Raw genomic sequence first — 26,117 nt, 5'->3', positions numbered from 1 at the left:
TGAGGCGTGTAAAGGACTTGGTGTCCGTAGTCCAGCTTCTACTTCACGCTTCTTTGACTTAATATCACTACCAATCACTACTAAGGGTTTGACCTGCATGTGAAAAACAATCCCTGTACTTACCCCCTGCCTAACCCCAGTTCTGTGCCTGTACTGTTGTACATGCTACACTACGAACTGTGTACACAGTTGGTATTGGTGTGCTTATAATTGTGGCCGTATAGATGAGCGTTGTCTGGGTGCATGTGTGCATACACAAGAAGGATATGTAGACTACAAGCTGATCACTGGAGAACTGCAGAAGTACCTTGTGTTTGCACTAATGTACAGTTTCTGCTTGACAAACTGCGAACGTGCTCTGATTTTTTTTCTTCTTCTTGTTTTTCTTTCTCCTTATTGGCCAATTTCTCTTGATTTCCCGCCTCTACCCTCCAACCTTTTTATATCCTTCGACATCTCGTCCTCTGTGTCCACCCTTTTGTCTGTCTTTCTCTGAATCTGTTCCACAGCAACAGGCTCAGACTACCACCCCCCAGTCCAGTCCGGGACCCCCTCTGGTCCCCGTCACCACCCATTCAGCTCCTCCCGGGAACCCCCAACAGGTAAGAAAACGAGCAAAAGAGCCGAAGCAACCGAAACGGTCACTTTTTAGACATCCAGTCTTCCCCATCTTCTTTCATTGTATCAGTTTTCTCTCACTTTGAAGACCACATCCTCTTGATGTTCAAACCCCCAAAAGATTCAAAACAAAAATACCTCATCTTGTGTGCTTACACAGCGATAACTGGTGTGTCGGCTTTCACTTTGAAGCGGTTGCCTTTGCTGCGAGGTATCGACTCCCACAGAGCGCTGTTTGCCTGCAGCGGTACTGAGGAAGTGTGTTTGCCCCCGGCACAAGCCACCGCGGAGAACTAATTGCAGCCCTAAACCGATTTGATTGAGCATGAAATTGGATGTTGATCACAGATCAGATGTTTTTGATCAGAAAAACGATGTCATTTTGAACAGGCAAAACAGCCAATACTTGTTTTTATTGTAATATTGGTTGACAACCAATTAGGAAATTAACGATACAGGGTTATAAATAACTGAATTTAATTAGATAAGGTTGATTTTCCCACTTAGCATTTTCCAACTAATTTTGGTTTCTCATAACTGGGAGTTTATCCAGATTATAATAAGCAGGACGAGACAGGGAACTGCACTATCTATAAAAAGTATCAAAGCATAAAAAGATACTGGCGTGCGTGTGTATTTATTTTCATATTGACTAATTCTTCTCTCTTCTCCTTCCCCTCTCTGTCTCGCACTCTTTTCCCTTCTCCCTTTAGGTTGTTTCCTCTAGTCACAGTATTACATCAGTTCAGAGCCCCACACACACATCTCTGCCACAGGCATCTTCCCAGGTACGTAAAGTGGCACCACTAATGAAATATACTGTACATGTAACACAATACTCCATGAGCACATTCCTAGTGGACACAAGCTGGTGCTGACATTATTTATACATGTCTACATTGATCTTTACCAAAACACACACATCTTCCTGTTTGTACATTACAGTAATTATTCACACTTAAACATTCTGTCACACATGCTAAAATCTATGCTGCAGCCAGTTCATTAAACACTGACCTCTTACAGTCTTCATTTGTATGCCTCAGGGTTAGTTTAGGTTCCAAACAGTGTGTAGTTTATCCACATGCTCTACTGTCGATGTATTTAAACACGGAGGCACCCAGAGACACACATGGACATTCACATGTACACACAGTTGCCGTCGGTCTTCATATTGAATGTCATTCTTGGCCTGTGCTGTATTATTGCATGTTTTGCTCGTCACTTTGCTTCTTTCTACTTCGTCAACTCAGATTGTTTTCTTCTATTTTTTTCTTTCCACTCTCTGGCTTGCTGCCTGCACTTATCACCGGGTTTGTCCTTATGTGTGTTTATACATGTCTACTTGTCTGTTCACATGGATGTGTGTGTGTGTGTGTGTGTGTGTACGTGTGTGTACAGTATTTTGACCTCAGTCCGTCTCCCAGTTTAGAACATCTTTATTTCCTGTACCAAGCTGCTCACCTAGCTCTAGTTCAGGTACCAGAACACATGCAGGTGTATGTGGCTGTAATGTACGTGCTGTCGGTGCCCTTGTGTGTCTGTAGGTGACGGTGTGTGTGATGTGGTCAGTGAATCTGTTTGACAATCCCCTTGTTTATGTCTGTCGTTAATAGTTATCCTTTCTTCACCCCATGTAATGCTCCTTTGAACTAACTAATTAAAACAATTTGTGTTCAACAAATACATGAACACATTTTTAGCTCAGTCGTCCCAATTTAATTTCCCTCGAGGGTCCTGATGATGCAGGATGACAATTGCTGAAACAATGTCCAATCAAGTTACCTGTCGGCCCATATAACTTCATGTTAACTCCTCTTGGTTCAGGAGGCAGAGCTAAAAGGCAATCGTGTATAATTTCTTCCTTTTTGTTGTGCATAAATGGACCAAATAAATACAATGTAGTTCATTTAAAGGTACCATGTGAAGTTTTTGCTTCTTTTTTTTTGTGGATCCTGGTTGTAGTCTGCCTTCACAGCCTTGTTGTGTCTACCTGTGGTCATGTGACCATGGTGTAGTTAGTTAATAGCCTATCGTTAGCTTTATTTGTGTAGATGATCTTGCTGAACAAGATGTGTAACTATCATGAAGTTGTATTATTGCCGCAGAGCAATGGAAAAATCCGACCAGCATTTTGTCGTGGGAAACCAGTGAGATGTTGACTTCCTGGTTTGGCTTATCAAAATACGTCGTCCCTGCAGCACTCTATTGACAGGAGGCTGTAATGCGCCTAGATACACAGCGATGTGCCAACAGAGGCAGAGATGAAGAAGACTGCTCACTAGAAGACACAAAGTTAAACAATGCAGGTTTCACACCTCAAAGAAATCGCCTTTTGCAACTGTTTTATGAGGAAAGAAATGCATGTGACAATTAAACCTCACGCACACTCGCAGTGCCTTTCAACTCAATGTAGGCTTACAGCAGTGTTAAATCACTTTGTGAAGTGTGACACAACATTTGTAGGTAGTATTTTTTTGTCCTTTGTGTGCGTTTTAATATGGTATTAAGTGTTCCCTATTTGCATTGTACAAAGTTACCTTGTACAATGTACCACGCTGTACATTGCCTGTTGAGATATATTTGTGGTTGCATGATCTTCAGAGTCGTGTGTGTTTTACACAACCTTTGTGTCACAGTTTGTTGTTTAATTTGAGATTTTGTCACTAATGGGCTTGACCAGCGCTCCAGTGAACTAAAGATGGCTCCTTTTTCCTTGTGTCTTTATTTTAACATGATTTATCATGGAGATCAATAAAGAACCAGACTCACAAGCTCATAGGCAAGTCTTCGTTTGATGTGAAGCTTTTCAGTGAACTAGCAGTTAAACTAAAGACCAGCTTTAGCTCACTGTTCTATTAGCAGAGCGACTGACGCTCTCTGTCTTTGCTCGGGTTTATCTGCTTCCTCATCCTCCCTATGACGTTGCTCCCTTTTCCTCTTCCCTGTCCTCGGCCTTATCTACCTTCTTCTCTCTCCCTTCTTTTCCCTTTCTGCCTCCTCCTCCTCTTCCTCCTTCTGGCCCTCCCTCCTCTTCTCAGCCCAGCTTAACTCCATCTTCCGTTTCCTTGGTGCGACTCCCCTCTCCTCTGCCACACCCTGTTGGTGTGGTGCCTACCATTGTTTCCCCTCCTCCTCCTCTTCCTCCTACTCCTCCTCCTCCTGTGCCCATACCTGTGCCTCAGCCGTTGGCCACGGTGATACCAATCATCAGTGTAGTCACCGCCCCGCCTGATACTCCCATGGAAGCCCCGCCCCAGGTACTGGTTGTAGACGGTCAGACCCGGCACGTGAATGCCGGGCTTGTTTGAATCCTTTTCAAGTGCCTTTTAATGGAATATCTACTTGTCCATGATACACATTTGAAAGAGGATGGACTGCATGTCATTGTAAGATGCAAGACCGTTCTATATTCTTATCCATATATCTATTAGTTTGGAAGTCAGATTTATTTGACTCTCTTGACTGCATAAACTTGCGGACCTGAAGCAATTCAGTAATATAAACGTAAACGGTACAGTCGTCCGCATTCATACTGTGACAGAAATAAATATTGAATTGTTTGAAATGTTTGTTTAAACATGCTAAACAAACTGAAGCAAAGTGGCTATGAGTAATACGAGAGTCTGTAAAGTGTACATGAGATAGAGGTATTAGAGTAGTGGCCTTTAATATACAACATATTAAATGCCAAGTAGATGATGTAACTGCAGCAGAAGATGAACCTGGGCAGGGACCAAAGGCAGTTGTTGGAGAATTCCCTACAACTAGAAAAAATGTTGATATTTCTGTGCCAAAATAAGCGGATTAGAATCTAAAAAAAAACTAAATTGGCAAGCCATGATGATGATAATGTGGTGAAAAGAAATAGGAATTATGTTTCTAAAGTGTTTCCACTTGTAGAGACAGGATGACTCTCTGCATATGACTCATGCAGCAGCTCTGGTTTTATTGCACGAGGACCAATATCCTGCAAACCTAGTCGTGGTTTTAGATGGTAGTTATTTTAAAGTAGCAATCTGAACTGTTTTCAGTTGGTGTTGGGCATTTACACAGCATTAACTTTTTAGTGATTATGAATATGACTGGCTTGCAATTGTAGTTTAATTTGGTGTAAATAGCTCGTCTGTTTGTTGAGTAGCTTTTGTGGCTTTTTTTGGGTGAAGCAACACCGACTTACGGGGTTGTTGGTGTGACGTCAGAGACAGTTTTAATTGGTCTACACACAATCATGTCTCATAGAATCTATGTTTGACCGTCTGCAGATTTCTGTTTGGTCCCAGTGCAAAAGTTGAAGTTTTACCATTTTTCTAATATTCAAGTCATCATTTATAGATATTTATCAATTATTGAGCAGAGTTGCATGTGCAATTGGAGATGCTGTATGCGCCTAACGAATACAATCTAGTTTGTTATCTTTTTGGGCAGTTCTTGCTTTGTTACTTTTGTTCCATGCTCTGGTTTCCGTTCTGCTCTATATAGTCTTACTCTAAAATCATGACCCCACTTCTTACTATCTTGTTAGTTTTCTCTTTCTATTTTTGTCACACTTTGCTTGTATTTCATGCCTTCCTGCTGCGTTTTCTTTCCCGAAATGTCCCCGGTGTTTGTGTTGACGGCGATCATCTTGATTGTGTGTTTGTATGTGCATTTTCATGTGCCTGTGTGTGTTTCAGTCTGCCTCTCAGTCTTCAGAGCTGTCCCAGTCTCAACTACAGCCACCTCAAGTTCTCTCATCTATAGAGAGGTAATACATGCATTAACAAGCAAACACAACGTCTGAACTATATTTTTTTGGATCACATTTAATCTTTCTGTTGCTACCTCTCACTATTTACCGATGTTTCCCTTATTCAATTTAACCTCTGTTCCTCCTCTGGACCTCAGTGGCCACTCTGAGACTTCAGGTCTGAGTGACGGCAACGAGGGAGGAGGAGGTCGCCATGATGGGCGCTCCACCAAGCGGCATCAGAGACGTTCCGTGCGAAGCCGATCTCGCCATGAGAAGATCTCAAAGGCGAAACTCAATGTTCTCAATGTAATTACACATCTTATGAATCCTACCCAAATTATAATGAAACAAAGAATCCTCTTTTGTACTTGTACCACTGTTCTTTTCTGTATTGGTTGTTACAGAGTTATGAGTTTCAATATACGTACTGAGAGATACTGATCTGTTGGTGCTTCGTCTTCTTCTTTCTATTTGTATTTGTCTTTGTGTGTGTGTGTGTGTGTGTGTGTGTGTGTGTGTGTGTGTGTGCGTGTAGATCTCCAACCGAGGAGACAGGGTAGCAGAGTGTCAGCTGGAGACCCACAACAGGAAGATGGTGACTTTCAGATTTGATCTGGATGGAGACAACCCTGAAGAAATCGCCCAGATCATGGTACACACACTGTCGTTTTCACTCTCTCCAACTATATTAATACCTTGATACCTCTGTTAAAAGTCTGTAATATGCTAGTATGCGTGCTATCTACTCTTTGTCACCCTAAACCACTGAAGTACACATCATTGCTGGACCTTTGTCCTTGTCCTTTCTTTGAGTAGTCAGCAGTTTCCCGCACAGAGCAACATTATGCCTCTGTGGTCACGCACTGGCATAGGAAGCACAAACCAGCTTTGTTTCTGTGACTTACAACAAACACACATACATGTCTGATGTCATCAGGTCCAAAGTGAGTTCATCCTGGAGAGTGAGAGGGAGTCATTTATTGAGCAGGTCCGAGAGGTGATTGAGAAGGGTCTGGAGAGAGACACAAGCAGCCAGGTAAATACAACACCGTAGACTCGGTTTGTCTTTGTCTTATGTCTTTTTCTTTGTTTTTTTTCCGGGATCAATTGTGTTCTTGATGGACAAAATACTATAATTGTTGATAATATACACTGAACAGTATACCTTTGTTTCTTTTACACCATCTATCTTGCAGTGTTGACTTCATGTTGTGTTGTTGATCTACAGATGGCAGGTGATTTGGCGCAACAGATTCCTGCTATATCTGTCCCCATGCCAGGTAAAACTAACAAGTAAAAAGCTCTAGAATAACAACATGCACTCCTTTAAGTGCCAGTCGAGCACCAGGGAGGCAGCTGTGAGACCTGCCTTGAACCATCTGTGTCTGCATTCACACTGCAGGAGTTTCCTCGAACACAGCGTTGAATTTCCACCATATAGACAAGACAGAATTTTCACACAGATATTTCCCATATTTTCTCTTTAAAGCTTCTAGTTTGTATCCACAAAGCTTCTTGCTGCTTATTGAGCGGGTCAACTGTAGAATAGAAGTTTGCATATCGTTCTCACGGAGATGAACTATTAACAATGCTATGTTTTGACATTCTTCTCCGCCCAGACATCACTCCAAGTGCAACAGCACAAGTGGTCCATTCAGCTGGTCGCAGGTTCATCGTCAGCCCAGTACCTGAAGCCAGGCTGAAGGAACAAATGCTTCCCACACCTCCTTCTCCTCCCCATGCCCATGCACCTGCTGCTGAAATAGGTTTGCACCATGTGCTTGTGTGTGTGTGTGTGCGTGTGCTTGTGTGTGTGTGTGTGCGCGCTTACAACCAAAAAGTACAAACCGTACACTTGTTTTCTTTTCCAAAGGAAGGATTTGTTTACAACGTTTCTTCCATCCTGTCAACTTATGACCAGTAAAGACTTACGTGTTGGACTTCTAGATAAAATGTTGGTTTTAAGCATTATTTAAAAAAAACATTTTTTAAATATAATGATTGGCAAAAAAAAGAAACGAACACTAAATTAAGACCCAGGTTGTCCTGTTTTTCTTTAATTTAAACACAAAAACACACACACAGTTGTGCACTAAATGTCGGTGTACACTTATCAGATTAAGCTGTAATGCTGTTAAATTAAATAGTGCAAATGTTTTCTCCAAATGCAATAGGACAATGACATTAATTTAATTAGATTCAGCAGGATCCTTTATGAGAACATTGGAATATACACATTTTAATTCTTCTTAGTCCTTGAATTTTTGAATTATCCAAAAAGGGACCAAGTGACAAATTCAATCAAGACCACGAGACTGAAGGTAGCTGAGTGAACGCAACAGGCTTTTGGGATTAAAACAGAGTTTCTTTTATTCCAGTTCCTCCAGCTCCATCTCAAACTCCGGCCCAGGGGGTGGCGTTGTCCCAGTCTGCTGGAGCAATCAGCTTACAGCAAGCCTTCTCTGAGCTCAGACAAAACCAGTTTGATGCCGGACCCAGTACCGCCCCAGCTTCAATCCACTCCACCCATCCTCTTGTGCAGCCTGCAGCGGCGCCTGTCCCTTCACAGGCGAGCACAGTCACTCCTACTGTGGACGCTACGGCTGGACTTGTCCCTAATAATTTGAACCAGGCACAGGAGCAGGCGTCGGATGCCTCACTTCCTCCTCCTCCTTCCTCCTCCTCCACCTCCACCCCCTCCTCTATGCCCGCTGTCTGTCTCAACCCCCCCTGTTCCTCCTCCCCTCCTCCCACTGTGGTGAATCAGTCCATCCTTCAGTCACAGGTGATACCACAGCCTGTGTCCCAACCCCAAGGCCGGGTGCAGGTTCAAGCACAGATTCAGCCCCAGGTTTTCACCCAGCCCCAGTCTCAAACTGCCCCTGCTGTCATTGCTAGTTCAGTACCCTCCACGTTACCACCTGCCAGCATGCCCCCAACCCAGACACTTCCTCTTGTATCCTCCCCTCCGTCTTCCACTCTTCCACCCAGTGAAGTCTCCTGCGATCACCCTTCAGTCTCTCCCACCTCTTCCTCTACGCCTTCCCTCTCCTCCTCTGTCATCCCCACCACTGGCATCACTGGCTCCCAGCTCGCTCCTTCCGCCGCCTCCCATCCCATCCACACTCCCCCCTCCTCCTCCTCCTCCTCCGCTGTGGGGCTTCAGACGGCAGCCCTGCCTGGGCAGACGCACACACACTGTGGGGAATGCGATGCAAGGTAAGAGGTGGACAATATGTCTCTATTAAGTGTCCTTACTTTATTTACTTATAAGGACTTGGTACCCGACTACTTTTCTGGTGCCAACTAAGTATCGAAAAAACTGACACACACCATAAGCTGACACAAATGCTTTGTTTCATACTCTTCTTTATTTATTATCTAAACAGACAGTTTCTGTTTTGATTTTCTTAAATCTTAATATTAAATCACTTAATATTTTCCCAAAGTTCGACCAGCTTTGGTTCTTTCATGGCTTATTTCTTTCTTTGAGCATAATTGCAAAACATCCCTTGATATATTTCTCAGGTGTGAGGCCTTCACCGAGTCACAAGGCAAACCGGACGACATCCAAGCTCTGGAGAAGAAGCTGCGGTCTCTCTTCATGGATCTCGGTGGAGCGGGGCCATCCACCCAGGGGGACGTCTTAGCTGCTGACGCTGCCTCTGGAGCCCATGTGGCAGGTACCTCGTCCCCAATGGGCCCCTGCTCTACCTCCAGCACATCTGTCACCACACCTGGCTCCAGTCAGCCAGCTAATCCTCCTCAGCCCCCTACCAGCCTGTCACTTGGGTCACCTCTTCCCATCCAGGGCGCTGGAACACCTATCTCCACCCCTGCACCGATTGGTATGTTGATTTATATGTTTATATGTGTGTAGGGTCACTTAACATGTGCTTTAATAATGCTGCTTATTGACTTTATCATTTCAGTTTCTTCAGTCATCCCCGTTTCCTCCTTTGGCCAGACCACTCCATCCAAACCCTCTTCATCCAGGACAACGGTGAGTGAGCCAGTTTAGCCGTCGATAGCAATGCTAGTTATTACATATAGTTAAAGTACTTGTCATTGTATTAGTTACTTATGTGACATCTATCAGACCATTGTTTGGAAGAGAAACTACCCAGGTATTTTACCGTACTACCCTTTTAAAGGTTAAAAAGCCACAGATTAATTCATCTTTATAAATAATAAGATGTTGCAAGTTGTTTCTACTCACTTTCCTTACAATTCATCTGGCATGCAAATTTCTTTTAACATTCTCCACCACGAGCACTATTCTTAAACCTCTTCTTCCAATCTTGTCTCTCTCCTTTCTCCCACTCTGTCTTTTCATCGACTCTGGTTCTCTGGGATTAGGCCAGTTCTCCTCCTTCAGAACTCCTGCCATCCTTCCCTGGACCTTGTCTAATACAGGTGTTTGTTTGTTTTTTGCTCATTTTAGTGTTCTATTACCAATGCAATGCAACACTGTAGGAGCCTGTAATGCTTATGAATACAGCTGTGCTTTTTCTGCTGCGTATAAATAGAGATCCCGCTGTGTGAAAACAAATGTGATTCTTGCATATTGAATGCTAAAAGCTTGTGAGACTTCAGACATTATGTTTCGTCTGCATTTTACTTTACGTAAACAACTCAGAACACATGGGAATAAACAACAGTAGAACTCTCCAGTGTGAGATCAAAAAATACATAAAACTACAAAGAAAAACTACTTTAAATGAACAACAATGATAGATAATGAAAGGAAGTAGGAAAGAAGAAATGCTGGTGAAAGGATACAAAAGAAATGAAACATAGAAACTCAAATGGACAGAGAGAGACAAAGGGGACCGGCTGAGGACTTCAAGGCAGAGAAGACGTTGGACTGACTTACGTTTCCAACAGTTTTGTTGTGACTGTGAATCCGTCAAAGAATAGTCCCTCTGAACCACTGAACAGTGAGATATGACTTGTAGCTCTTTTATGAAATATCTGACCTGCCAAGTTACCAACGTCCACTTCTCATCCCTTACGTAACTCTCATGGGCGAAAGAGACTTGTCCTGTTTGATTAAGATAATCCTCCTGCAGTTGAAGCTCACAAGAGATTTACATTTTAATGATTGCTTTTTTTTAATTGCAGTTAAAATGCTCAGGAGAATACCTTGCATGCCTTGTATGCGTGTGTGTGTGTGTGTGTGTGTCGGCACACGAGAAGGGTCTGATGAAATTGAGAGGGATAATGCCTTTTACAATGCGCTGGCTTCTAAAATATACACACAGTCATATCTGCTGACTGGCAGTAACAAGTGATATTGAATGATGTGACTTATGGACCAACCTTCGTAACCACACATGTGCTTGTATTGCTTATCAACTCCAGTGATCGATCCTGTGTGTTTGCTTATATTGTATGTGCGTGTGTCTAAATGTGTATCTGTCTTTCTCCAGTCCCAGCAGCCTCTGGAGGACCTGGATGCTCAGTTAAGGAGAGCACTGAGCCCAGAGACCGTTCCTGTCAGCACACTCACACAGGTAAACACACACACACACACACACACACACACACACACACACACACACACACGCGCGTGGAGGTTTGGATATTACTCATACTGGCATTGTATTTCAATAAAACTCCTCAGTGCTAACCCACTTCCTTCTCTTTCCTTGCTGACCTCAGGCGTCTCACAGTGGCGTACCTTCAGCGGGACAACCAAGTATGTATACAAATCTATGAATCCACGTGTCCGCCTCTATATCTGCTTTGTATCTGTCGCTCTAATATGTTGAACCTCTGTCTTCCTCCAGTTCCCTTCTCACTGGAGGAAGCAACGGGGTCGTCTTCTGGTCCTCCTCATCCTTCAGGTGGAATCAAACTGGGAAGATTTCAGGTAAGTTTTCCCGACACTACGAACCATTCATAAACATCTACGCATTTCCTTTTCAAAGGGTCTCCAGGGTGACGTCATACATGTTGTTAGAGATCTATTATACACTTTTAATTTAAAGTTGACTGAATTTGTTGATTTTAAGTGTGTCCGTTGCATTGTCTCCTTTCCCAATCTCCTGTCACTGATTAGGTCTCGTTGGCTACTGAAGCTGCTCCTGTCCAACGACCAGCATGCACTGAATCTTCCTCCACCTCTTCCTCCTCCTCCTCGTCTTCCTCCTCGTCCTCCAGTCTCTCCAGCCCGGAGAATACACTGCACAAGGATTCCTCGTCTCCTCTGAGAGGGCGAGGAGGAAAAGGAGGAGATGTTGTGGACGGACTCCCCCAACGGACTCTGGGAGGGTCCCTGCACCCCTCACCCCTCACCTCACCCTGCACTTCTCCCAAGCCCACCACTACCATCGGACGCTTCCAGGTATTTCCAGTTTTTGGTCTTGTAGTGTCATGGATGAGGGGTTCATTTACGACATGTATAAACACAGAAATAGTCCTTCCCTCCTTTGTGTGTCCCACTATCCATTATTTCATTTAATATTTTATTCTGTTATTTCAGGTTACCACCAACCCAGAAGCCCGTGTTGGTAGATTCTCAGTCAGTCTTGCCCAGGAGCAGATCCTTGAGTCCAGGCAGACTCCTCCACCCGATGCCCAGGCTACTAATGGACCCAGTCATCCTGGGCAGTTTTTGAGTCCAGACTCTGCTCATAAAGCCTCGCTGCCCAGTCTGAACAACAACTCCTTTAATAACTCCTACCTTAGCAGTGACAACGACTCTGAATTTGAGGATGACGACTTCAAAGTGGAAGTCGGCCACCTCAGAGAAAAGTAAGTCATCCCATCCTCTCTTCCCAAACATCTGTTATTCTACCAACCCTCTCCTCTTTCCCCTTCCATCACCTCTTTATTAGGTGGAACTGCTTTGAAGTAAACTAGATTTTGCTTTCTTCTGTCTTCTATTCCTGTGGCCCCCAAAAATAGAAGGCTGTGCTCAGCTTCTCTTTTTCTCCTCTTCCTCTTTCCTCACCCTCAAGAATGAGGTTAACCACCCACTTTCTTTCATTACTTCTTTCTCGTGCTCTTTCCTCTTTTCTTGAAAAGGCATATTCTTCCTTGAACACTTGGCCCTTCTCGTCGCTCCTTGCTCTCCTTTCTTTTGCCCGTCAATATTTTATTCCTCGTATACATTTTTCATTCCGTCTTTCCATCACCAGGCACATGCGTGAGATTCAGGCCCTGCACTCCCGTCAGAAGGAGGAAATAGACAGTCTCTTTACCAGGCTGGGAAAGGTAACTCCCCGTGGCTGCTTCTGTCCGAACGCTACAAACAGTACCTCACACAGTATGTAGCAAGCAACCATCTTTTCTTTGGACTCTGTGTAGGTCCCTCCAGCTGCAGTGCTCCCTCCAGTTTTAGGCTTGACTGGCAGGAGAAGACGTCCCACCAAAAGCAAATCCTCCAAATCCTCCAGAACCAGCTCCATGCACAGCAGTAAGAGTCCTTTACAGCCAGGTAGGTCCTCAATTAAACATTTATCAAAGAGTTGGCTCACACAAAGTTAAAAGAAAGGTGTTTTGTTGCTTATTTCTAGTGAATACAGGCCATGCTGTGGTTGTTTTTTATTTGTCCAGGACAAAAACATTTACCCTAATGTTACATTGTCTCTGTGTTTATGCTGGTGCAGCCTCAGAGCTTGAATATTTCTGACTACCGCTTTCCCCGTTTGTCTCTCTGTGTGTGCTCGTGTGTGTCGGGGTTGGTGTCTGTATCAATGTCTCGGGTGACGGGGGTCTTATTCGTCCATTACCTTCGCCTTTCTGCGTCTCTGGTCTCTCTCCGGTGTGTCATTACTGCCCTGTCCTCTCCTGCCCATGCCTTGTGCTTTCTCCAGGCAGCACTTTATCCGCCCAGAGCGTCCCCACCATGTTCCCCGGCCAGCTGGCTCTGTTAGCCCCGGCAGGATTAGCCGATTCGTGCAGCAGTACTCTGCTCCAGCCACTCAAACCGTCTCCCTCCAGCAACAACCTGTGCTCGGCCTACACCAGCGAGGCGGCGCTCTCTGTGCCCAGCCTGTGTGCTCCCACCCCAGGTAGGCACACAGTCTGCAGCAGGCCTCGGGATGCTTTTACCCACAACATGAGAAACACTTTGCATAAATGCATGCAGTTGGTTTGTCTGCACTCGCTCACAAGACTCAAATCACATCGTTTTGTCTTTCTCTATTTGTTTCTCGCTCTGTGTGAAGCAGTGTGATGGCTAACTGACTGTTCCATTCTTCCTTTGTATTCCTTCACTTGTGTCTCTCTCCTTCTTTCTCCTCTATATCTCTCTTGTCTTACTTTTGTCCTGTCTGTCTCTATGTCCCTTTTTTTTTTGTCTTTTTGTTGCTCTCCTCATTTTCTCTCCCTTCGTCTTCTTCATCTCTACCTTTTCTCTTTGTCTCTCTTCCCTTCTTTACGCTCTCCTTTCCTGGTTCTTCATCTCTTCCCTCCTCCCTCTCTTCAGGCTGTGTAAAGTTCAGCTGGGGTTCGGAGCGTTTGGCCTTCAAGCCTGGCGGCAGGAGGACGCGCTTTCTGAGTACGCCCTGCTTGGCTCTTTGTGTGTAACGCTTTATTTCTTTGCTCTTCTCTTTTTACCCGTTGTCCTTACTTACTTTTGTTCTTATTTTTGTACTCCTATATCTGTCAAGTCACAGTCGTCCCGTCTTCCCATGGGCCTCCTTCTTTTATAGAGGAAGACCCTTTGCTTGTCATATCACCAGTGTCCTGCAGAAAACTGGCGTCTCCAATAATGTCAGCTTTTCAGGCATTAATAGAGAACATGAATTCATCCAGGCGAGCCTGCAGGCTAATACTTAGCCTGAGAGCTTTCTCACGGCCGCAGTTGGGATTCAAGTACTCTGCTTGTAATTACCAGCCAAACTAAATTTCTTTACGAAAACATGAATGAAAATCTGTCCACTATAGCTCCCGTAAGTGCAATTTATTGGCACAGGCACAGAGGAAAAAGATAAAATTAGAGATAAGAGCTTGCTGCAGGATACAGAAACGTAGCCTAAAGACAAACAGTATGTTATACATCCCAGAGCTTCCCATAGTCATCCTCACTTATATATATTATATAATATTTTTCATTCCACTCTTTCTCCCCATTCTCTCTTTCTTCCTTTGACATAGTCAAACATTAATGTCACGTGCAGTGCCGCACTTTTAGCTGCAGAGAATAACAGCATCATAATTCATAGAAAGGACTCAGCAAAGCATCAACTGTCTAAACGTAACACTTTAAAAGGCAGTCAACAAATTGCGCTGCCATTTTAATCAAAATTCGCTGTCTCGAGGCCAAAAACAATACAGCCACTGTGAGGCGACGTTAGTGACCGGGAACGCCACCGTCACCAGTGTGTTTTAAAGTTGTTGTCATTACAATATCAGTCCCGGTTGATTTGGCGACAAACAGAGTTACTGGTGGTAACATCAGGTGCAATGTAGTGTCCCAAAATACTTGGGACAGCACATACGCTATTTGAATAACTGCTGTGTAATTAAGGGAGACAAGCAAATTAAAACAGCAGCTAAAATGCACGTGGATTGTCCAAATTGCTTCATTGCGCAGCATGTTTACAATTTAGCTAACTAGATCATTCTCCATGCCAAACCAGCTTGATAACGAGCATTTCATACATTTCATCTTTAGTTAACTACGTTAGAAATAGACGATACAGTTTTATTTGTGTCAGTCTGAATTTAAAATCCTGACCCTTCCATTTCTAACCCTTACTTCTGTGAAAACAAGCAGACTAACAAGCAAAGACAAGTGGGGACCTGATGACTTGAGATTTGTGCCATACAGTTTGTTTTTAATAGAAGATGTATTATTGGTTTTGATTCAATTTGGTTTGGTGAAGCACAGTTCTGTGCATCAGTCTATACTTTTCGTAATGATCACTTTTCTTTCTTAAATAATATTGTAATCATAAATGTAGTCTTGGGTAAAGTGTTTGTGTGTTATAAAGACATGTTTATGAACGCTTCTCTGCAGCTCAAACCCGTCCTCACTCCTTACTCCTTTCCCTCACTCCTTCCCTCACACCTCCCTCACCTGTTCCCTGTCACTGCACAGCCAGGGAGGAGGGAGACAGACCTGGGTCTTAATGTTCTTGTTCGCAAAGAGGAAGACAACATTAAAATTGATTTGATTCATGGAAATGATCCTGACAATAAGGCATTTTGTTTCACCTCATTTTTTTTTTAAATGGCTGAGCAAACGTGTGCAGCCATTCAGAGGTCTGGAAACGGGGTACTTTGATACATATTCATCTTAATTTGGACCCAGTTCTGGAACGGCCCTTTGAGCTGTAGAGAGGACTCAGAATCACATGAGAACCAGGGGTTGGTTCCCCAAAAATGTCTTCAAGCCACAGTACACGGACAATACTCAGTGTTGGTTGTTAAAAACAAGTATTATAACCAAGTGTAGTACATTCCAGTATGAACTGCTCTGTTTTTGTTGCAGTAAGTGTGCGTAAAGTTGGTGTCTGCACTTCCTCAGAAGGTTGCCTTCATATCTTGTCTAAAGACAAACATCAGTGGTCAGCCGTCCTCACAGTGCAGATTACAGAACACACAACATTTTATAAAACCTGCGCGTAAATGCGCCACAGTGCACTGTGTTACAGGTACTGATGTCAGTGTAAAGATGTTATTGGGCAACTCAACCCCAACGTGTTGTTTATCGACTGCTTCAAGTTCAAATAATCCTTCTTGGATGCGTTGTGTTTGGTTGTCGGGTGTTGTGGGCGTGGGTTTAACTCTGACTCTCTCCCAATCCTCCAATCGTTGTCTTCCGGCCGCACAGGGAAGATGGTGAAAAAAGTCTGCCCCTGCAACCAGCTCTGTAGTAATTATCTCTCTTTTTGGTCTTTCCTCCCTCCATCGATGCCCGCTTCCACCCTTGCACTTGCTCTCCCACGCTTCCTCCCGCCCTCTAATGTCCTTTAGACTCCATCTTTGATCCCCTGCCAGATTTGAGATCAGTTCGATTCAGTTATTTCAGCTATTGGAACGTAGTTTCAATGTCAACATTTTGACAGTTTGAAGACTGAAATGACTGAATTGACCAGCAGTCCCAGATTCAAGCTGACAGAGCACACACACACACACACACACACACACACACACACACTAAGATACTCTGCCCGCTCCCTTTCCCCCCCTCCATCCTCATGGCTTGTGGTCTTGACTACATTGCCCAGAATTCCATTCTGCTGCAGTCAGTCATGACTCAGCGTCTCCTCATTCTTATTTCCCTCCATTTTATTTCGCATGACATTCCAGTTTTCTGTCAGACCCACTGCAGTTTGTTTTTCCTGGCTAATCCCTGCTTATTATGTCTTTTCTCCTGTAACATCTGATATGAACAGATCTGTGAAATATAATATTCGCCTAGATTAAAGCTATAGTAAAGGAATGATGATGAAACTATATTCGGGAGGGAGTTATTATGTGGTATTATTGATTTATGAGTAACTTAGCAAATCCTATTAATCCTGATGTTCTCTTTCGCTGGCCTGAATTATTTCTTGAAACTGTATATTTGGGGGGGAAAATATCTACAATGCATCTTATCAAAGCTGTGTGAGCAGTTTTGAGGATCCAGATTTGATTGAAATCCTTTATTTCTGAGATATTATCTTGAAAAACCAGCAAAATGTGAAGCAAAGAGATAGTATTTTATAATCGCTTCATACAGAATTTGCTCCCTGTGTGATCGTTAGAGAGACACTCACGTGAAGGAGTTAAATCTGCAACCATGAACATGCTGTGCTTTTGGCACTGGTGTCATATAATAGTTTATAAAAAAGTTGATTCCACCCGAATAGAGGCTACATGCTATGATAGATATGTTCTGCAGTCACTCTGCTGTGATCAGTTTAATGCTTCGGGTCGGCAAAAAGCACAACACCAGAGCTTGAGTGCCATCTCATGGTCACAGAATGGACTCGACATCAGTGGCACGCGGGGCACTGTGATCCTCAGCAGGCCTGGTCCAGCATTCATTCTTTGGTGTCGGAGCATCTTGTGGGTGAATGCTGCCGGGCATGTTGCCTTTAAAGGTTGCCCGGTGTATTAATAACCCGAAGCAATGGGACTCTTCAGAGTCATATTCTGAAACCTGCTTAGTTTTTTGGTCACACGAAAGGGTCCATGTTGTGTTTTTAAAATGCTGCTCGAGTGTCATCGTTTTTCTTACGTCCCCGTCTGCCGTCATGATTTCTATCATTGCAACTAAATGAGATAACGAACATGTCGACATGCGGACCTTCCCCTAAAAACTCTGTCCTGGCCGTGCAACACACTTTTCATGGTCAAGACAGGAAATGCATTCTCATTCATTCAGATAACCAGATAACATCAATTATCATCTTCTAGTTTGAACAATACCTGATATATGTTGCTCCTCTTTCTCTCTTCTCTCTCTCTCTCTCTCTCTCTCTCTCTCTCTCTCTCTCTCTCTCTCTCTCTCTCTCTCTCTCTCTCCTTCCTTCTCTCTCTCCCTCCACAGGGACTAACAGCACCAATGCGGTGAGCGGTTCGGGTGGTTTGGGTCAGAGCTTGGGGGGTTCTCAGAGTCTTCCCGCCAACATGTCGGCTCCCCACCAGAGGAAAGGAACCTTCACCGACGACCTCCATAAACTGGTGGACAACTGGGCCAGAGATGCCATGAACCTCTCACAGGTTTACTGATGTTTTATGGTTCATCTTACTGGAGCAGAATTAGTTTTGACAATAATAATAATAATAAAATGATTATTTAGCAATGACTCACACACTCCTGTATCCATCCAGTAGGAGATAAAGTTGTACAATGTACATTGTTCCAGGCTGCTTATTTTTTTGTGGGATACATTGTTTTGTGTTTGATCAAGTATGCGTAAACTGAACTAACTATGTTTCAGGGGAAGAGGAGTGCCAAACAGCTGCAGCAGGCCCCAGCACAGGGACATAGCTACGAGGTTAGTTTAAGAATACACCCGGTGACATCATGGCCAGATTAACCTGCTCGGAGGGCCCAAAGACAAAAATGATCTCTCTTGTCACTTCCAACTTTTTATTAAGTACAATGGACACAGCAGACTACACATGGCAGTTTAATTTTATGTGAAGAGACCTACAGACCATCGAGACTTCTTTGCTGTAATACTATTAACCGGCCAAGTGTCTCAAGTAGTTTGTATTGATTTGTGTAAAGTCACCACATGGCTGCAAGACTCAGGTTGAGCTAATAATTCAGGACCTGCAAAGGTTTATAAAGGTTTCCTCGTGTGTCCGTCTCTCCAGGTCATCCAGTCAGCGAGTCTGGGCAGGAAGTTCTCTGCTCCCGGCCAGCTGTGTCCCAGCAGCATTGGCGGTTCAGCCCACCTCGCTACAAACTCCACCACTGCTACCTCTCTGGCCCCCCGCAAGGGCTCCCTGTGCCACCCGCCGGCCTCCTCCGCCCCAGCTCAACCCCAACCTGCCCAGTTCATCCACTACACCCCCACTGCCGCCTACAGTGCACAATGGTCCGGTCCGGCTCACGGGCCGCACCAGGCCCCGGCGCAGCCCGGGCCTCTACTGGTCAGCACCTCCCAGCCGCTGGGCCCCTACCCCCCCACGGTTGGTGGACAGGGCCAGATTCCCGGTCAGGGGCCGCTCCAGGCTTTCCATCTGACCAGCTCTCTCCAGAAGTCAGTCAGCAACCCAGGAGGACCCAACATGAGGACCACGTAGGACTTGGGGAGAGGGCTGGTTTGAATCACGGCCGACTGGACCGGACTGGTGTCGGACAGAGTGTTACGGGTTCGATCGGCTGGAGGGGACGGGAAGAACTGGAGTGCGAGGAGTTTGAAGTGAGAGAACCTGTTCAAGAACAGAAAAGATCAAACGGGGAATAAAGAGGAGCGAAGAAATCAGGAGTGCGTTGAGCCCAACTCGCCAAAGTCTGTCATGATGCATCTCACCTCTGCATCCATCCGTGTGTGTGTGTGTGTGTGTGTGTGTGCGTGTGTGTGTGTGAAGCTGTCACAGACATAAATGCAGTCACACGATCTCCATTTGTGCTGCGTTGATTGGGTATGTGGCAGACAGCCAAATGCTCACGGGTAAAGGAAAAGACTCATGAGTGCAATGTGAAAAAGGCCAAAGAGATTTTGACGGTGCGGGATTGGCGTTAATTACTGTTGGTGTGTGAGGTGTTGTGTATGCGCACTCATTGCTCGCTCACACTTGTTCCATTTCATGCCGAGTGTTAAGACGATCTCAAGCACTTAAAGTGCAAAAAAAATGCAGTTTTTCCAAATTTATCATTGCCATTCTATGAAGAGGAAACGGGTGGATGCAGAGGGGAGCATGGCTGGCCATCGCATCAAGGTCTTAGTGTTCAGTGTCAACATCAAACTCTGAAATCAAGCGCTGGCGGGGTTTCATCCAGCGGTTTGCATCCCTTAAATGTAAGCTTAAAAGGAAGGATGCACACAGCGGCAGGTCAAAGCTTTAATTTCCGATGAGAGGTTGTTCAGGGTGATTAGGAAGTGTTTGTTTTTTTTTCCTTCAGTATTCAGAATTTGGAAATTTGTTCTAATTTCAAAGCACAAAAAAGAAAATCAAGAACAAATCAAAGATCTTAGCGCCTGAGCCCGGTTTAGAGTCCACGCATTTTGACTCGTCTGCTTGAGGAAAATCGTGACCGCTCCTCCTCTGTTACCTTCTGTGTCTTGTTCCTCCCTTGTTCTGACAAACCATTCAAACAGACGGAGAGAGATGGAGGAAACAAAACTGTGGCGGAAAGAGGGAAGCGCAGCACGAGAATGTTTGCATTAAATAACAGCCGAGCGCCTCATCTGCTTCCCCGCTCCGCTGCTCACTTTAGGAGCACCGTGACTAAAGTACCGAACGGACGAGACGGATGCCTGTGCTCATCCAACACCTCTTCACCGTCACGACTCCGCCTCCCCCTCCATCCCTCTCGCCGCCTCTCTGTTGCCATTTGAAGCAATAACAGCAGAAAACCTTTTAGAGAAGAAGAAAAAAAGCAGCCCAAACATGAGAGAGCTCAGCGTGAAAAAGTGGCCTTGTTAACAGAATAATATCAGAGTCCCTGTACAGTTTGTGTCTCTGTTTATTTTTTAGAATGTCAGCCATGATGATTCCATTTTGTTGTTTTATTTTGTTTTTGTTTCGTTGGGTTTGTTCTGCTCGCTGCCCCCCAGCTCGCAATCTGACACACACATATATACACACAATGCATGAGACATTCGCACACATACACACACCTGCATACAAAGAGAGAGTTCTGTAAAGACACACACATTGTTGGAGGCGTAGCAGCCTCATAACAGACACATTCACAGACTAATGCCTCAGTTCTTTGTGTCATCATTAGGGTGGTTTCAACATGTGTGTTGAAATGATTGCAATGTACATTGTTGTTAATGATAATTATTCTATTTAAAAAGAAACAAAACCGTGTTCTGTTGATGGACCTGTTATACGCGCACATCGGTGTACGATGTGGAAACACTGTGATTATTGTTGTTTATTATTTAGCGAATGTTGTTGGACAACATTAGTTTTAGGGTGAAATATCACGAATAAAAAAATTTACAAAAGCATACAGAGAACGGTTCGGGGTCCTTTCACTTTCAATTCACTGCTTTCAGCCGATGGATTCGCAGCAAAATGTGAAAATTGAGAACAGCTCTTTTTAATAATCGTCCTCTCACCGAGAGGCCGAGGACGCGCTCTGAAACAAATGCCTTACCGACAACCGATCAACCGCAGTTTCAGTTCCTTTCTCAAAACTGATTGAATTGAAAGTCAAACTGACCTCCAAGCCTGACTAGAAGTGAACGGCAGGATAGTAGATATTTAGATAATAAAGTAATGCTAGCTATTTTTTGTTTTTCTTAATACAGTACTTATATATCAGACACTTTAAATCTCCCTCCTCTCCCCTTCCCTGTTTTTGTTAGATGAATGTGAATGTATAAACCAATGGTGTCCATTTTTATGTACTTGAAAAAAGAAAAAAAAAGTCTGTCTTTTGTTTTTGCTCTCTTTCGCTTCCCCTGACCCTAGAGCTTCCGGTGAATACTGGATGAGCTTACTAGTGCCTTGCATCCTTCCTGTTGCTTCTTTCTTTTGGGGTTGAGGACTTGGGTTAGAGTAAGCACTCTTGACGGCACGTGTGGAGAGTTTTGAGTCGTGTCACTTTGAAGTCAGGTGGTGCGTGGACCTGGTGTGAGAGGAGCAGATGGCTGCAGATGCAGTGTTAATGGCTGCTGTTGGCTCTACAGCTGGTTTGTGGTTAATTCTCTTCGAGTTCAACTAATCGAGTGCGTTTGCCCCCCCCCAAAAAAAAAGCAAGAATTGTTCTCCAACTTAGCTCTTTGACGTGATCGAGAGAAGAATTGACTCCGCCTCTGCTGCCGCACAAACCAATCAGATTGTCCACGTAGGATGGAAAAAGGCCACCATTTGAAGTCGGTGTTGTTTCTGTGAAGTGAGGCCCGGCTGTGTGCGAGGCCCGTTGCACCACCGACACGACATGGAGGGAACACGAGGGTTTATCAGTGACATTTATTTTCAGGGTTTTAAGTGTAGCTATGGAGGGGAGAAGCGGGCAGGAATATATTTTCAGTTTTTAGGAGGAAGTTGTTGAAGATTGTATTTGAAGCTTGAACCACTCTGTATTTCAGAGTCCAGCATAAAGTTAGCAGAGGACACTTTCATACAGTTTATTTACGTTAAAGCATCTCCAAGCTTATGTTTTTACCGAGTCAATCTTCTAATTCTTTTTTGACCCACATGTGGAAGAAGCAGAAATCAAAGAATTGGTAAAAGACACGTCATTGACTTTTTTGTCTCCATTTTAAACTCCCAGTTTAAAATTACACATGGTTGATCCATTGAAGTGGGCTGAACAGGGATGTCAGTGCTGTGGGACAGTGAGAGTGGCCACGATCAGATTCTGATTCAAAGCTTGCTGATTCCTGATTGGTGCAATCCAACGGAGCCGAGAAGAGAACAGAAAAACAAAGAAATGCAGAAACCGCGAGGCTAAAATAACTAAAACTGTCCAAACTTTGGCATTAAATATTGTTTTCCAAGGACCCCATCATTCATAGTTGAATTCCTTCTCTAGTGCAAACCGTTGTTATCCAATTAGGAAAGACGCTGGCTACCGAACCGTTTAATACTCAACCAACAGAACTAGACTGTCGTCTGAACAGATTTGGTTGGGAATGCCTTCTGCTGTCCAGCAGAAAAGGACCGCAAACGGTGTGAATGTTGTCTTTGGGGTATAACAGGTTTTATTCACTGAAATGTTGACGTGAAACTAAACATTTAGGCTTTGAAACATCTTTGAGCTTTAAGGCAGAAGAGCTGGAGGAGGTGATGGTGAGACCAGTGGTGGTGGTGATGGTTGTGCTGGTGGTGATGACATTGGTTAAAGCGATGGAAGTGATAATGGCGGTTTTGGATTCAAGGCCTTTGACCCCCTTGTTCTGTTTTCTCTTTTCATTTGTCTGCGCAAATGAAACATATCTGGTACAAACTTTGATATTTACTAAAAAACATTTAGTTTTATTTTCTTGGTTGGGAAATTTCTGTTCTGGAATCCCTGAAAAAAACATGAACAGGTTACTTTGTACAAACAAAAACCATTGCTTTTGCTCATTTATTGGGGACATTTTCTATTTTTCATGAATAATAATGCAACATTTTTACTACTAGGCAAGTTTGGTTGAAGCTGTGAATACTCATTGAGCCACTTTGCTTTAGTTCTGGTTGTCCTGATCTGTTAAAAGAAGTCAAACCTTTAACGATGCCACCGACTTAGTGCCATGTCGCTTTGAAAACATCAGAGGTAAAGAATTTTCAAAACTAAATTATGTGTATTTTTTACTGCTTTTACTCACTGGAGCTGTTTTAGTAGCCAGGGAACATCCTGGGTTTCCACTTTGCAAATGCTCGAGCCTCAAATGATTTCCACAGTAGAAGTTTGATCATATTTTGCTGTGTCTCTACTACATGATTACTATGAAAGAAACTGTGCAGTGGCTACAATGCAATATTATTTAAAGTTACAGTATGCTGTCACGCTCTGAGGTCACAGTTTGGGTTGACAGTTAAGTCCCCTGCTGGAGGACCTTTTTTTTGTTTTTTGTTAAAGCTCTCGATTTAAACATCAGTGGGTGCAATTATTGTGAAGTTTAATTTAGAGTTGTGGTGGAAGGACTCTTACTGTGAAAGGCTTGAGAGTTATCCAGTGTGGGCACACTCATCGTGAAGTTTCCTGAAGTTAAAGTGGGAAAGTAGGATTCTTTTTCTGCCGACACACACACACACACACACTCTCTGACACACACACACACAAGTGTGTGTGTGCGCGCAGCAATACTTGTTTCCAACTTGCTCGCATTAGACTCAGTTTGTGTTTGTTTAGCACTTGCTAACCTTTACGCTCTTTACTTTAGTGCCCACGTGTAAGAAAAATACATTAAAAAAAAGCCTTTCAGTGCACCAACAGATCCAGACACACACACACACACACACACACACACAGATACATTCAGTGCATCTCCTTGCTGTTTTGTGTAGCTTGCTCCTGTGGAATGATGTCGAGTCTCAAGCACAGCAACAGCTTCTCTGACTGTTACTGAAAACAATGTTCTCAACATGTTGAATATGTTTCTGGTTTCTCTGATGTTCTCATGTTTTTTTTTCTTCTTTTTTTCTCTCACTTATCCGCAGTTTTATTGTCTGCACCACTCTTAATTCAGTGGTTTTCTTTTTCTGTATCGTGTTTGACATTGTACAAAGTGGTGGGATTTAAAAAAAAAAAAAATGGATGAATGAATGAAAGAAAAAACAATAAAATACATGTGGGGAGTCATCGGCAGCCTTTGACGGTATGTTTTGCACTAAGTATAGAGTGTTCAAGCTTCATATTAAAAAAACTTTGCGCTACAATACAATGAAATTTGTTACTTTATTTGTAAAAACTTAATAAATAAAAGTTGTTTTAAAAGATTTGGAGTGACTGGACTATAAATCAATATGAAGATAGGAATGAATTGAATTCATGTTTTTCGGCTGTTGATGTTTTAACAACCAATATCTCTTTACATGGTGTTAAGTGTGTGAACAATACAACTTTTATCAATAACTTCTATTCCCACAAGGCCATTCAAAGTGCTTTACAGCGGTCAATGTGGGACACGCCATCATCACTAAGATGATATCTGTGTTATCTCCCTCCTTGTTGCAGTTCCGTATCCTCTCCTCTTGGCTGCAGCGCGGCTCTTCCAGCCCGCAGGATTCACTCGTCCTGTTCTCCAGAGCTTATTAAACAGCCCCTTGCTTTCTTGCTTCGGGGCCAATTAGGAAACAGTTGTGAGGTGTGAATCTCTGCTTAATATCCGTCACCATAGAGACAATGAAAATAACACCGTCGGTCCAGAGAAAAAGAGGCCCGAGGAAGGGAAATGAAACTTACCGGAACATTAAAACAATAAATTTCCCTCATGCAGTTTCCCTGCTGTGATACGAACACCACACTGCACAAACATTGCACACGTTGGGAATGAGATCTTAATCTATTGAGCCGTATCAAACTTGGGCAAGGTCATTTGTCAAGTTATTAAAATGATCTTAAATATATATGAATACATTTTCGATGAGCCTGAACATCGATGTTGTTGTTTCTGCGTCGCCCTTTCAACACAGACGTGTGCATGTGCGTGCAAGACGCTGACAGACTGGGAAGCAATGAGCACGCACCACACGCTGCTACATTTGTATTCTGACCACAACTGATGATAGATAGTATGATGTCATTTTGATTCATAAATATAGTTCCCTTTTTTTTTTGCTTCTCAATCTTACAGGAAACCCCCAACATTGAGGTTCCTGTTCGGCTGAACAAACTATCGTCTGATAAACTATCTGGGACGATATATCATCTGGTTTTACCTCATCTGAGACATTTTAATGTCGAGGTACTGTACACAGTGTTGTTATTACATCGTTTGTCCACCAGAGAGCAATGACGAGTAGATTGTCTTGGTCACAATTTGGTAAATATATAATTTAAGGGATACTTATCATTTATATTTATAATATTGGCTGTGAGCTGTAAAGGGACTCCAGAGTCCTGAAGTAGATTTGAGTTAGAATTTGTTGCATCTGGTCACAGTACAAGAGCCGACGTTGCATTCTGACTGTAACTATCAGCGTAAAGGTGATAACCATCTATTGTTGTAAGAAATGCACGCACACACATTTAAACATCGAGGGCTTGCACAGCATAATTACAGGAAGTGACCCATTTCAGTTCTGCACAGGCACACACACCTCCATGGTCACAAGGAGGATCAACCTGCATGAATGTGGGAACATGAAAGTCTCACAATTCCATAGCAATCCTTTCAATAGTCGTCAATATATTTCAATCTGGTGCGGCTAATAAAAATAACACTTAAGAACAATATTCCTGTGAATAGAAAATACTGACTTGTTTATAACATGCGAGCGTTTAAAAAAAGATAACCTTTTATAATATGAGCTACCTGCAGTGCAGGTGGACCACAGGGGCCACAGAGAGCGAGTCACATTGTGTTACCTTTCCTCGGTTGTGCGACAGGGCGATACAGGAAGTGGTCACTTCAGCTTCAACCACAGTCAAATCTTTTCGGATTTTCTCAGATATGGGAGAAAACAAAAGATACAGTGAATGAAATGCCTTTCTCTTCAGTCGAGCAAACAGGAAGACAAATCCAAGCTACGGGTT

The 26,117-nt window shown here is 43.6% G+C and overlaps 1 protein-coding gene across 12 annotated transcripts in view; it reads left to right on the top strand.

Annotated features, from left to right (window-relative positions):
* wnk1b (WNK lysine deficient protein kinase 1b) overlaps positions 1-24,334 on the top strand; it is an 82,080-nt gene extending 57,746 nt beyond the window's left edge. For 4 of the 12 annotated variants that reach the window (XM_068586576.1, XM_068586573.1, XM_068586572.1 and 1 more), the window contains 27 exons: positions 510-602; positions 1,332-1,406; positions 2,020-2,097; positions 3,660-3,878; positions 5,295-5,365; positions 5,506-5,656; positions 5,886-6,002; positions 6,288-6,386; positions 6,579-6,630; positions 6,970-7,116; positions 7,729-8,569; positions 8,879-9,198; positions 9,283-9,353; positions 9,710-9,766; positions 10,783-10,866; positions 11,015-11,051; positions 11,143-11,225; positions 11,415-11,699; positions 11,838-12,109; positions 12,496-12,571; positions 12,665-12,794; positions 13,174-13,371; positions 13,788-13,880; positions 16,140-16,181; positions 17,847-18,019; positions 18,241-18,297; positions 18,623-24,334. In XM_068586576.1, the coding sequence (XP_068442677.1) occupies positions 510-602; positions 1,332-1,406; positions 2,020-2,097; positions 3,660-3,878; positions 5,295-5,365; positions 5,506-5,656; positions 5,886-6,002; positions 6,288-6,386; positions 6,579-6,630; positions 6,970-7,116; positions 7,729-8,569; positions 8,879-9,198; positions 9,283-9,353; positions 9,710-9,766; positions 10,783-10,866; positions 11,015-11,051; positions 11,143-11,225; positions 11,415-11,699; positions 11,838-12,109; positions 12,496-12,571; positions 12,665-12,794; positions 13,174-13,371; positions 13,788-13,880; positions 16,140-16,181; positions 17,847-18,019; positions 18,241-18,297; positions 18,623-19,054 (4,353 nt within the window). In that variant the 3' untranslated portion in view covers positions 19,055-24,334. Of the gene's footprint in view, positions 1-509; positions 603-1,331; positions 1,407-2,019; positions 2,098-3,659; positions 3,879-5,294; positions 5,366-5,505; positions 5,657-5,885; positions 6,003-6,287; positions 6,387-6,578; positions 6,631-6,969; positions 7,117-7,728; positions 8,570-8,878; positions 9,199-9,282; positions 9,354-9,709; positions 9,767-10,782; positions 10,867-11,014; positions 11,052-11,142; positions 11,226-11,414; positions 11,700-11,837; positions 12,110-12,495; positions 12,572-12,664; positions 12,795-13,173; positions 13,372-13,787; positions 13,881-16,139; positions 16,999-17,846; positions 18,020-18,240; positions 18,298-18,622 lie in introns of those variants that run through there. The other 8 variants (XM_068586566.1, XM_068586569.1, XM_068586568.1 and 5 more) reach the window with 8 other exon arrangements.
* Positions 24,335-26,117: the final 1,783 nt, after the last annotated feature.

This window comes from Clinocottus analis, unplaced genomic scaffold (genome assembly GCF_023055335.1).
Source record: "Clinocottus analis isolate CAN_PGR_092001 unplaced genomic scaffold, fCliAna1.0.p SCAF_20, whole genome shotgun sequence".
Lineage (NCBI taxonomy): Eukaryota > Metazoa > Chordata > Actinopteri > Perciformes > Cottidae > Clinocottus > Clinocottus analis.
The sequence above is the reverse complement of the archived record's forward strand: the minus strand, read 5'-3'. Positions and strand labels throughout refer to the sequence as shown.